Consider the following 13,371-nt stretch of genomic DNA (forward strand, 5'->3'; position numbering starts at 1 on the left):
TCGATAGAATGACTACCGTATCTATCGATAGAGTGACTACTGTATCTATCAATAGAGTGAGTACCATATCTATCAATAGGGTGACTACTGTATACATGTATATCGATAGAGTGAATACCATAGCTATCAATAGAGTGAGTACCATATCTATCGATAGAATGACTACCATATCTATCAATAGAGTGACTATCGTATCTATCGATAGAATGAGTACCATATCTATCAATAGAGTGATTAACGTATCTATCGATAGAGCAACTACGGTATCTATTGATAGAATGACTAGCGTATCTATTGATAGGACCGTATCTATCGATGGAGTGACGATCATATCTATCGATAGAGTGACTACCATAGTTTGAAGAAAATCTGAAGATATGTGCAAAGTTTGACTACGACAAAATGGAACCAGTTTTTTTCATTTATATCATGATACCCTACAGGATGAAAATATTCGGGGAGTTAAGTTTCGCGCAAATCGCCTTTTCACGCAAATTCGCGGACTAATTTATTCGCGGATGAACACAATCTCTCTCTATTAAGAGTTAACTTTATTGCAGCTAGCAATAGAGTTAACCCTTCCCATGCGTACACCACGTGTTTAGGTTTCTATTTAAGCCTGGTTTCCATATGACAGCGTAAGGCGCGCAACAAGGCACGCAACAAGGCGCACGACATCGTGCGTAGGCCGGCTGTGATATGGAAACGTCAACGCACGACGATCGCGCGATGTGCGTACGCTGATCGCAAGGATCCAACAGAATGGATCCTTGCGACGAGTGCGCGCGATGATGTATCCCACAATACATCGCTCGACCTTTTCAACCTATCCCACAATTCAAACCGAGGGCTGTTTTCCCAAGAAATCAGTCTCCCGTACGAAAGAGTAAGCCCAGTTTTCATATGACAGCGCAATATCTCAACGGAGGACTGTTTTTCCGAAGAAATCGGTCTTTCCTACGAGAAAGTAAGGAAATTACCCACCCTGTCCAATGCAAGCATGGCGCCTACGCGCGATATGGAAACACTGCATCGCAGCCCAAGAAATGCATTGCGTACGATCACTGGGCCGCGCACGATCATTGGGCTGTCATATAGAAACCAGGCTTTAGCTGACAACTACGAGTCGATCATGCTAAGCTATAAACTTCTTGCTGCGTCCAGAGGTTTTCATGAATATTCATCGCTTTGGAGGCCTCTGATAAACCAAGAACTTGTGGTAATGAGTTTTTTCAAAACCATTTACTAAATTAATAATTGAATTTTACTTTGGTTCTTTGGTAAAACGCAATATTTATTTTTTTCATCCCTACCGCTTCATTATTCGTTTTAGTGTGAGAGAGGAGCCCAATAATTTGCACGACCCATTTTCAGTAAAGCTAATAAACGCAACTGCGCAACGGTTGGTCATCTATCTCATGAAATAAGTAGAGTAAGCAGCTTTTTCATCATACACAGAGGCACAATGACTGCAATAGTGGTGGATGTCATTTCTAGAAGATCACCAATCATTCAGGGAGGTCTTGAAATTGAGGTAGCAGTGACCGCAGCTGCTAAGGAGGAGAATATATCTGTTTTAGAAAAGGAATAAGAACACCTTTACGATCACAATTTTTTGGCCAACCGGCAGAACGTTGCAATAGTAAGCCACGAGGAGAGTTCTGATGATAACTGCCTTACCAGCCATGTAGTAGCGAGAGAATCGCCTTTAACATCTACCCAAGACAGTGACAGCGATATAGCGCTGCTATTACCAAAATAACTAGTCAGAGAGCACCATTACACGCTAGTATTTACTTTTCATGAGTATCAGTTTAATTTTATTGCCAGACAACTGCCATATGGGCCAAACTGTTTTTATTTACTCCATTCATTGTTTGTAAAGTTTTGTTTGTATTTGAAATATTGTATTTGTACACTCATATTTGCAATTAATTATAATATATTTATACATAAGCTAATTCATAAGCTAAGCATAATTCAAGCTAAGCTATAAATTTTTGGCTCCATCCAGAGGTTTTCATGAATGTTCATCGATTCGGAGGCCTTTGGTGAACCAACAACTTGTGGTAAGTTATGAGTTTTTTTAACGTAAATAACTGCAGATTTTTTCGATGATGGTGGTGTGCCGAATAACTTGTGACAACATTGAATAGTTTTGTAAAGAAATGTGATGCATTGGCAATGGGGTTAACTCAAAGCCCCGGCGATTTTTTTAAAATTTGGAGTTCGGCTACGTTTACTACTTCCGCCTAGCGACTAGTTTTTAATTTGAGGCAGTAGTTATTCTCCCTTGTGTTTAACAATAGAACTAATTATTCGTGAAATTTAGTAATTCGTGGAATCGTCTGTTCGGGAAATCGCGAATTATTAAATCCATCAAATATTTTCATCCTGTAGAGTAGTATGTAGCTGACATGGTTTATATGAATAATTCTACAGAATTTAAGGTTAAGCAATGTTTTGCAAGAAAGCTGGACTCCCAACTCTTTCTATTTTAGTTAATCCTTAATTTTTAGTTTATTCATGTGGAATTGCGATATCCATTATTTATTACTTTCTAAAATAGATGATCAGCTCTGTCATAGCTTCCACAAATATATTAGTTCTTGAGAATTAAGCTGCGGTGATAAGTAATACCGCAGCTTTCTAGTTTATGAGAGCTAGAATGCCTACCATGCCATTAGTCTAGCTAACCTGTTATTCAAGCCATTATCATGCTATAGCCAATACAAGCATTGCTATTGGTTTGCTATCAAAATAACTACATACACCAAGTTGTTGTTTTGCGGTTAGTGTACTGTCACAGGACCTTCTCATATTACTGAACGCTAGGGTAATTCTGTTTTTGTTAACAGGATACAAGTGATAAACATTGAAAATCTTTTACTTACTGCGAGTTTTTAACACTTACAGTTCATCAGTCTGAGCCTCAATGGCTATGTACAATTCTTGCTAAAATCCAAAACACACAATCTCACAGCTTTTGCTTACATTAGCTTCTCAGTTGCCTTCAGTCAATGTTAGTTGTTCATCAGTTGTTATCCAACTGACACTAAAATCTCTTTTGAATTTCATGAACAGCATATTTGCATTGCGCTGCCTGATTTCGATGAAGTGAGCATCCATTCATCGAGTCGATAAAGTCTACCTAAATAAGTATGTAATGAACTATGCATTTGCAGGATGGATATTTACTCCAACACACTACCATGGAAATATGCTGTGAATCGGGTACCAGCTACCCTAGGACACTTATGCATTCGTGGCATCTAACTTTTGCGTTTTCGCGGTGTCATCCTCTCGCGAAAGTTTCATGTGCGAAACTATCATAACAAACGAGCAAAAAAGCGAAACTAAATAGTTTTGTTCATTGATACTGTAGAATGGAATTTTATAACGACATTTATTTTAACGTTTTTAACGACCACTATATAGCATCGTTAAAATATAAACCAACAAAATAATTTGACTGTCAAAATTTATTACGTTATTATTTTGCAATTAATTATGATTATTTTCCCATTAAGAATGATTTATAATGATAGGAATTTGATGTCAATGCACACGCATTAGTAGCATTATCGTTTGCTGGGACATCAATCAATGCAGTGAGCACCGTGTGTTGAAAGAAAATAAGACACACTGACACTCGCAGTACTACACAAGCAGCATGGCTCTGGAAAGGTTTGGATTCACCACTGACACCTCTTCAATAACTTGTAATTTTTTGAGATTTGTTTTGTTTTAAGTGATGTGACTGATGAGACGTTTTCAAATTAAAATAGGCAAAACATGACCGCAGTTAAAACGCTCAGAAAAAATACATCTTTTTCTTTTGAGCGTTTTAACAAAGATCAATTTTGCGGATTTTATTTTAAGTTCATTCGGAGGCTTTTACGCTTTCGATGGGACATGGCCAAGCGGGTGTTTGATAAAACTTAATCTTCTGCAAACCTTAATAAAAGTCGTTAACAAAAATATTTTGCCTCTGATGATGATAATAATGATGCCTAAGAACTACTAGAAGTTGATGTTTGTCTCTATGGCTTGGAATGCAGTGATATTCTACAGCGATAAAAACCGCGTCCATGGCCGTTGGGCAAATAACTTTTCGAATAAATGATGTTGAGGTCGAGTTATCTGAAGGAATTTATCATTGCGTTGGAACTGACCAAACAAATCCGTTTGAGTTGACCTTGTGTTTGAGATGAAATGTTACATTTTATCTGAGGGCGAGTTATCCGAGTTGGACTGTACTTACCGTAAAAAATTCCCAAAAAGTTGGGGCGGCTCAGTCGGCCAGCTGCCCCAGTGAATACAGGCCTGTTGATAGTCCAACAAATGGCAGCAGGCGATCAAATTGCATTATCGACCTTGCCCACACCATTCTACCTGCGGTTCACAATTACAAACTAGTCGCAAATTGAATTTTTTTATTGGTGAACTGAACCTGAGGAATCTAATTATGTTTGTTCCACTGCATTTATTTTCACATCACTATATTTTCGCACTCATCAGAGCTGCGAAATTAAATTGCTTCGAAATTTTACTCTGTGCGCTACTCACGAAACTAAATACTAGCGAAATATAAGTGTCCTAGGGTATCGCAATTTTTCCCTACAGGTTAGATTATAGTCCTTGACATGCTAATGAGTAATAGGAACTGTTGATTTATTAAAAGCCTGATGGATTAACTGAACTAACACAGCTCATTACTAAGTATGTGATTTGCAGAGGTGATTCAGAGCAAGTTCCTCAAATGAATGATATGGAACAGCTGCTAAGGTACATAGTAAGCCGATGCGGTCTCAAGCACCTGATAAGCTGACAATCAGAGGAACATACTCCAGCCTTAGAAGCATGCTGCCCATCATACGGTCTCGTATAATAACACTCGAGAGAAAGCTTTCAGTAGATAATCCCTTTCTGTACAGTGTTTCAAATGCGCATCAATTAAATGCGATGGTCATAAAAACATTATACAGTACCAGGCATACTTTGCACAATCTTAGAAAATTGTATTTCACTATATATTGTAGTACAACACATGAAAAAAAGCTCATTTCACCAGTTTCAAAACGGAGATTATACAGGATTATGATTTCACAGAAATGTAGAATGTTCCAAATATAGATGAAGTACCAATTGCATGAAAGATGATTGTTCTCCCTCGTTGCAATGTAAAAGCTTTCCAAATCATGCTCGTTCAAATGCTGTTCTCATATGATAAAGGTTGTATCGGTAATGTCTCACATCTATGCTTGGTGAGACATAGATCAGGAATGGTGATTCGCGGTTGCTTACTTAATAGCAAGAAATTCAACATCAAATTTTAGAGTAGCATTAGGAGGTATGACTCCTGGGTGGCCCTGTGATCCATAACCATAGTCGGGGGTGCATGTGAGTACTGCCCTCTCACCAAGGCTCATCTACACAAGATATACAAAAAGGTAATAGCATAGTCACCATTTTTGGGATGCAACTCAATATCGTTTAGTACATACATAAAAACTTCAACTTTTGGCAAAATGCACTGCCAGGACAAGGTAAGAGAGAGCAATTTGAAATGACAGCTGATGTCGGGAGTATTTTTACTGCATTCAATCACAGCCATATTCATCACATCCGATGTAAATCACATTGAACCTAAGCTCTACAAGATTGCTACGCTAGATGGCTATTAAAGGCGGCTATTAAAGGCGTGATAACTGCAGTCTGCACTTAGTGCACTCTTTATGGAACATAATTTACCATTTCATAGTAATCATTTTACTGCCGGATAATCTGACACGCCTTTAGGAAGCACCGTTTTGTTTTGCTGAATCTTTCTGAACATCAAACAATTTACTGTTTCAAACTTTTAAAGTTAATGTTGTAGCAATCCTACTGAATCATCATGCAAGTTAAATAGCACACCGTTAATCCAATTAAAGTGTAATTTGTTCCAATTATTCATAACTGGTAAAAAGATTAACTAGCCGTAACATTCTATTTTATCTGGAACACCTTGTCCCAAACTTCATGAATCTAATTTATAGGGTTATTTTAAGATGAATGTTAGCATCTCAAGTTAAATGTTGAATGCGAGTAGTAAAACTTGAACGTCACCTCTATTTGACATTTTTCATCTTTACGAACCCATAGTAACAAGTGATCAGTAGAAAAGTGTCCACAAAACCATGCTAATAACGACTTGATTACATCAACAATAATTAATTCGTTTGTTGTTTCTGTTCCTATCTACCGCAAAACCTCTAATTGAACGCCACCTCCAATTGACCGCCACCCTGAGAGAAGGGTTAAAAAATAGACCGCCACTCTCCAATTGACCGCCATCTTCATTTGACCACCACTTTGACATTATTTGATCTTTTCGCGTCCACATCAACTGATCAGTAGAAAAGTGTCCAAAAAACCGTATTAATAATGAATAGTTTATATCAGTAACAGTTAATTCTCTTGTTGTCGAACCCTTGTTGTCAACACTGTAGCAATAATCAATAACGGTCTCAGGCTAGTAGTAGCTCTCTGTTGAATACGGTCTTTTTACTTCAAAGTAGCCTACATATATAAAAAAACGGCTTAAATTTGCGATGGTTAATGAACTTTTAAAGCAACGCTATAGAAATAATTACTGTCTCAGGCTAATGGTGGTTCCTTGTTTAACGTGGTACTGATACTGCGAAGTACATGTACATATATAAAAACGGTTTAAATTTATGAAGGTAGATCGAACTTGGAAAGCAATGCTATATAAATAACTACTAACTGTCTCAGACTAATAGTAGTTCCTTGTTTAACACGGTTCTAATACTTCGAAAGACATGCATATAAAAACCGGTTCGCAAGTTTTGGACCAGAGGTTACGCAAGCAAAATTTTACGCGTTGCACTAGTGCTAAATGCAGTGCGTGAAAGTTTTGCTCTGCCAAAAGAATTGTTTGGACGCTAATATCGACTAGTTCAGCAGTGCAAAAGAAGAGTTGAGGCCAGAAGATATTGTGGAAGGTATTGGACAACAAGAAGATGTTCGTTCCATCAAAAGCAACAATCAGAATGCAGCTATCCGAGCAAACGATGCAAATATTTTCGTTTGGAAAACGTTAATTTTTGTTTCAGCATGTAATATAAGTATGGTTCGTTTATATCACTTGCTCATGAATATATATTTGCATCATTTGATAGATTATTGTTGTATAACTTATAAATATGCAGATTTATAGCATGTATTTAATAGCATCCTTGCGGCTATCTTAATACAGTTTACAATAGATCGATACTCCTAACTCCACTTCTATTGCACATAAAAAGCTAGTTTTGGCTCCAAACTGTGGCGAACATATCAGTGAGTGCAATGAGCTTTTATTCAACAATGTTAAATATAGATATAAAATAAAAATGTCTTTAAATTTAGAATGAAATAATATTTGAAAATTCCAACAAATTGCAAAGAAAGACACAGGCTATAATATCTTTGCAGGTCAATTGCAAGCAAAAGATATCATTTGGTAGAAATATTTCTTGGTTTCTCCATGTCCATTTATTAAGAGATCTTTGACAAGTAAGAGCTAAGTTAGCAGATTTATTGCATCCAAAGGGTTTAATATCGGTCAACCGGAAAAAGAGGGCAAAATATAGGCAACATTTGCTTTGCCCTAATAAAGCTAAATTTATTTTCTGACAATTCTGACGAGCCATTTGAAAAATACACCGCCAGCCTTTATTTGAATGCCGCCTCCAATTGATCGCGACCACAGAGAAAAGGTTTAAAAATAAAGTGCCAAGGCATTCAATCAGAGGTTTTACGGTAAGTCCGTTTTCTATTTCCAGGTCTTTAGGTTTTTTGTTAAATACTTTAATTGTAACACCATAGAAATAATTAGTACAGTGCACCCTCGAGATACGATTACCCTGATATACGATTTTTTCACCTTACGAAGTCAAACATTGTGATATCTTTACCTCGCTATACGAATTTTATTTCACCATACGAATTTGAGAAAAGTTTCGCCCGAGTTAAAATTTGGCCGTCGGTGTGCTCATAACACACGTCGAAATAAAAAAGACACCGAAATATAGTTTGCCGAAAACATTCTTAGAACATGTTTAGAAGAGACACGATGATCGACTTCTCTCATGTCCGCGTGGAAAATTTCATGTAAAATACACAAACGAGAGCAAATATTCATTTGTAGCGTTATTATAGCTTTTACTATAAACTTTTAAGTCAGCATACGTATATAACTACAACTATCTACATTTAATTTGTTATCTATGGAATCTGAGACCAATACAAACGTTACAAAACGAAGGAAAAATGATTTCCATGTCAACAAAGTTGGATGTCGTAAATAAGGAGAAGGAACCCGTATTATTAACATTGTCAAGGAATATGATCGCAACCAATCAGCATTTGCAATTATTATTAAAACAAGAACTCCATTAAGCAAGCACAAGAAAGAGCTTCCGACTGAAGATTTGAATGAGCTAGGTCATGCACGCGATCAGCATTCAAAAGGAGCAACCATATAGTAAAGGCGAGGATGTGGAAGATACAGAAAATCCCACATTCGCAGAAATATTTCAAGTGTTTAATTTACTGATATGGACTGGTACATTAAAACAATGCATGTATAATATATATTATTTATCTCTTGTGTGGCATGTTTTTCATATTTTATTCATTTTGTTTCCTTTTGATTTTATGTTATATTTTCTTGTTTAACCATGTCTTTGCATGTGGGCTTGTTATCTTCTACGTGAATATAATTCATTGCATGTATGTATGTAACTCATATAACTAGCTACTCAAGTTAGTTGAAGCATCCACATTACTTTTTGAAACTTGCTAAAACCCTGTCCCCCCATAGGGTATAAATACGTACAAACTTTGTATGTATGGTTACATTGATTCTTGTGCACATTTCATGCAAGACAAACTACTGTACCACATTCTCTGGATCCTTTTACAAGCGCTAGCTAGCAATTTTCTGCATTACACCATCAATTTTTTCGTAGAAAAATTGGACAGGAATGGACAACTTCTTTTAGCCTGCTAAAAAATTCCAATTCATTACGTTTTAAATTTATTTTAAAGTGTACAGCACCATAATTAGCATTGATACGTTTTTGCCTCCTCTCTGCTTTACCCGCTACATGTACCAGCTAAAGCCATGTTACTCCAAAGGTATGTACGTCCAGTATAGAAAACATAATTTTATTTTTCTTTTCGGTAGCCATTAAATGGTCAAGTGTGCGAGAGGCCGCTTTCTATAACTGCATCGCTCGGCCTTATTGAATTAGGTTGAAAAAGGTTTCAACCAGATAGGCTAAAGTTTATAGTGAAAGTGAAGATAGGAACTGCTGAAGGATAAAATTTCATGATAAAAAGTTGAAATTCAGTAAAATAGTTCAAAATACATACTAAAACTTAGTTTTAAGTGTAGGCATAGCAAGCTAAACTTGAAGTGAATTCAAAGATTATGTTATGCGTACCTTTTGAAGGCAAGAACTCCTTACCGTACGTACTACATTTGGTACACACATAATTTTGCGTTTTATTGCAGATCATAACCATTAAAATACACTCAATACAATACAGTTACTGTAGGTAACTATAATTACTAAAGTTAACATACTATTTTGTTGCTAATTGTCAATATGTACACATTTTTATAAAAAAAATTGACGATTTTCACCAGGGGACGTTTGCATTGTATAATTACAATTATTTCTATACCCCGATATACGAATTTTTCACCATACGATGCCAACCATGGAACGAATTAACATCGTATCTCGAGGGTGCACTGTAACTGTCCCTGCTAATAATAGCTCCTTCTTTAACGCAGTCTTGATTCTTCAACGTATGTGAAAAACATTTTAGCAATAACGAACGTATAAAAGTTTTGCTATGCTAAAAAAATTGTTTGGACGCTAATATCGACTAGTTCAGTGCATAAGAGTTCAGGTTGGTAGACACTGTAGAAAGTATTGTATAGCTAGATGATGAAATGGTTTCATACGAAAGTAACAATCAGAATGTAACCTGCCAAGCAAACGATGCAAATATTTGTAACAAAAATATTAATTTTTGTTTCTGCATTATAACTATGATTTGTTTATGTCACTGGTTTTTCAATATATATATTTGCAGCATTTGATAGATAATTATTATAAACCTTACAAATTTGCAGATTTATAGCATATTATTTGATAGCATGATTGCGGTAATCTGACCTCATCTTACAATGTATCGACGCCCATAACTCCTGTTCTATTGCACATAAAAAACCACTTTTGTCTGCAAACTGTAGCTAACGTATCGATGAGTGCAATTATGCAACCTTGTTAAATAATTATAGTTATAAAATAAAAATATGCTTTCAAATTTACAATGAAAATAAAAACTTTAAAGCACCATCAAATTGCAACACAAGTTATAAGATCATCGTAGGTTAATTGCAAGCAATAGATATCAACTGGTAGAGACAGGTATCAGCTTCACCCTGCATATTTATTTAGAAATCTACGATGAGTTAGAGGTGAGCTAGCAAATTTTTTGCATTTAAAATGGTTAATGTCGCAGCATCCGAAGGAGAGTGCAAAATATGAGTGACATTGGATTCGCTCGTGAATGGGTTAAATTTATCTTCTCAACATTCTAACAAGGTGTTTAAAAAATTTATTTTTTAAACACCCTTTATTTGAACGTTATCTCTAATAAGGCGCCACTTTAGAAGTGCCATGGCGTTCAAATAAGGCTTTACAGTAAGGTGTTTACCTTAAAAATCCACTACAGCCGCCTGTGGGAACGGGTGAAAATCGGAATTTTAGCAGAGTAACCTGAGAAATCAAAGGGGCTAAGCAGGAATAATTCTCCGGGTAAAAATTTACAATGGCTTGCTATGCAGCAGCAGTTCAGGCCCATGACTAACATGAATTCTGTCATTATCATTATGCAGATGATAATCTACTTGTCTAACTAAAGGAACCAGCTACTATCACGGATGACTCATCATTACTGCGTTGTTTTCTATTCTCCTGAGATTTTCTAGAACAGAAAATCTTAACAAAAACAAATTCTACTACAAAAATAATTAAGGATGCATTGCTGCAGCGCCAATTTTTTGGAACATCTTATAATGCTAAAAATGATCGAAGTTTGTTGTTATTTCAATTTTTTATACTGCTCTGAGATATTTATGCTTATATGAAACATTGCATATACTGTATACAGAAATAGACATGCATAGTCATTGAAATCTATAACATAAAGGGCAGACTGAGGGAAGTTGATCTGAATGTTTTCAACATAAAATAAAATGCAAAAGTTATTACTTTGTAAAGTTTGTAAAAACACACATGACACACCTCCGATAACAGCAGCAATATGAAACAGGAGACTTTCCTGTAATGTTCATCAACGAAAATTATGGAAAATGGCAATAACAAACAAAGCATAGCGTATAATCTGCACAACAGTTGTCAAGTGATTGCAGCCGATGCTGATTGTAAAAATCATCCCACTATTTTTAAATTAAAACCTACCAAACTCTCCATCACTAAATTATATAATGATCATAGCTCTCAGTTAAAAGGGTTAGGGCAGGGAGTTGCCAAAATGCACAGGAGCACAGCTGCTATGGGAACATTAAAACTATTACGCTAAACCTTTTTAGTTGCTAAGTAATTTTAAAGTCAATTTGGAAATGAAGCAAAACACGTTGAAGTAATGTTAAATTATATAGGCAGAAATGATCAGCGCCATTCGGTGCTTTTTACCTTTGCTACGCCTTCATCCCAACCTTTAATGACTTGACCAACACCTAGAGTGAATTCAAAGGGTTTCCCTCGATCTCTTGATGAGTCGAACTTAGTACCATCAGTCAGAGTGCCTAAATTAGCAATATAAATTTAGGTTTTAAAAACTAAAAGACAATAGAACTATCAGTACAGAAACCAAACATAACCCTATGGAATACTATAAATGTAGCTGTGTTATTGTAGCCGAAAATTTGTACACAAACGCAGTAGCACATGTATAAATGTGATTTTGAGGTAGATGTAATATAATCTGATATCAGTTAGCGGGTGATGCACATGAATTGATTGTCTTAATTAGCTGGGCCAGTCAGCGATGGTATAACCAGGAGTACAAGAAATAGTGCAGCGATTCAAGTGATTTTTACAATTAGTTTATTTTATAAAAGATTACGGCTGGTACAAAGAATGTTTATTTTTTCTAACCCTATAATACACCAGCAGAAGTGGGCCTTACTTTATCTCTAAAAAAAGCATAGACTTAATTTTGTTGCAATATATTCTTCAGCTCAGTATAGTAAAAAACGCTGATAACCTGACTATTTTGATATGCATTGTTCAAAATCCGCCTAAAGGGGTATTGCCCATGTAATAGTCCAGCCTGTTTATATGACAACAAGCTACTCAAGCCAATATGATTAATACTTACCTGTGTAATGAACTTGAACCACTTGGCCCACTTTGGCATAAGTAACACCTACAATACAGAGCATAGGCAGGTTAGTAACATGCCAGTTATCATAGTTGTTTGGAAACTAGTAAATTGTTCCATCGCAACTAGTCGTCAAATCCGCGCTGCTTGCTTGATTAGCTATAGGGACCTTAGTCACCAAATGTAAACACGAAACCTTGAGTTCTTGCACTAACATACAACTTCTACTTACTGTACAGAGCCGAAGAATCTGTTGTATATACCAAGTTTTAACTAGATGAGTTTTTCAAAACGTAGCTGCAGTACGAGAACACACGTACTACACTTTTTAGGGTCAACTACTTGGCTAGTAGCAATTTTTCAGCGACAGTCGGACAACTCAATTGGCAATTGCTGTGAATGTTATCACACCGATATTTGTAGCACCAAAGCGCTTGCCCATAAATAATGTTATGCATGCGTTATAGAACTATATATGAGCAATCTTTATTGCGGTAATCAATAGTCATATTTTACAATATGTTTTCCACAAGGTACCACGGCAAGTAAACTGCTTGTATAGAACATTGTAAAATGTTTTCTTCTTAAAGAGCTTTACAAATGTTTAAAAATTAATGATAAGCATGAATTTTATTATTAAATCAAATTACCATCTCCAGGCTTTGTTGTTGCAACATCAACGCCCATTTTTCTTCTCCAGGTTATGGTGCCGCTACCAAGCCGTCTGAACGGAATGAATGAACTAATTAAAGATGGCGCTATAGACTAACGTAAGGCATCAGTCGAGTATCGAGAAGTTGCCGCGTTTGGCAATACAATTTCATCTACAGTAATGAAACCTTATCACAAAAGCTAGGAACGCACGCTAAATGCTAAAAACGCTTATACATCATT

General features: G+C 36.1%; 2 protein-coding genes across 2 annotated transcripts in view; one reads left to right on the forward strand and one right to left on the reverse strand.

Annotated features, from left to right (window-relative positions):
• Positions 1-5,385, forward strand: part of LOC137392871 (thioredoxin domain-containing protein 11-like) — a 43,858-nt gene extending 38,473 nt beyond the window's left edge. Inside the window, exon 17 of the mRNA XM_068079242.1 lies at positions 4,738-5,385. Within this exon, the coding sequence (XP_067935343.1) occupies positions 4,738-4,831 (94 nt within the window). The 3' untranslated portion in view covers positions 4,832-5,385. The remainder of the gene's footprint in view (positions 1-4,737) is intronic.
• LOC137392926 (peptidyl-prolyl cis-trans isomerase Fkbp12-like) lies at positions 5,001-13,223 on the reverse strand. Its single transcript, XM_068079294.1, has 4 exons — positions 13,128-13,223; positions 12,475-12,522; positions 11,787-11,899; positions 5,001-5,432 (listed from the first exon to the last, which is right to left on the reverse strand). Exons 1-4 carry the CDS (start codon positions 13,162-13,164, stop codon positions 5,304-5,306), a joined length of 327 nt encoding a protein of 108 aa, XP_067935395.1. The 5' UTR covers positions 13,165-13,223; the 3' UTR covers positions 5,001-5,303.
• Positions 13,224-13,371: the final 148 nt, after the last annotated feature.

Source organism: Watersipora subatra, chromosome 1 (genome assembly GCF_963576615.1).
Source record: "Watersipora subatra chromosome 1, tzWatSuba1.1, whole genome shotgun sequence".
Classification (NCBI taxonomy): Eukaryota; Metazoa; Bryozoa; class Gymnolaemata; order Cheilostomatida; family Watersiporidae; genus Watersipora; species Watersipora subatra.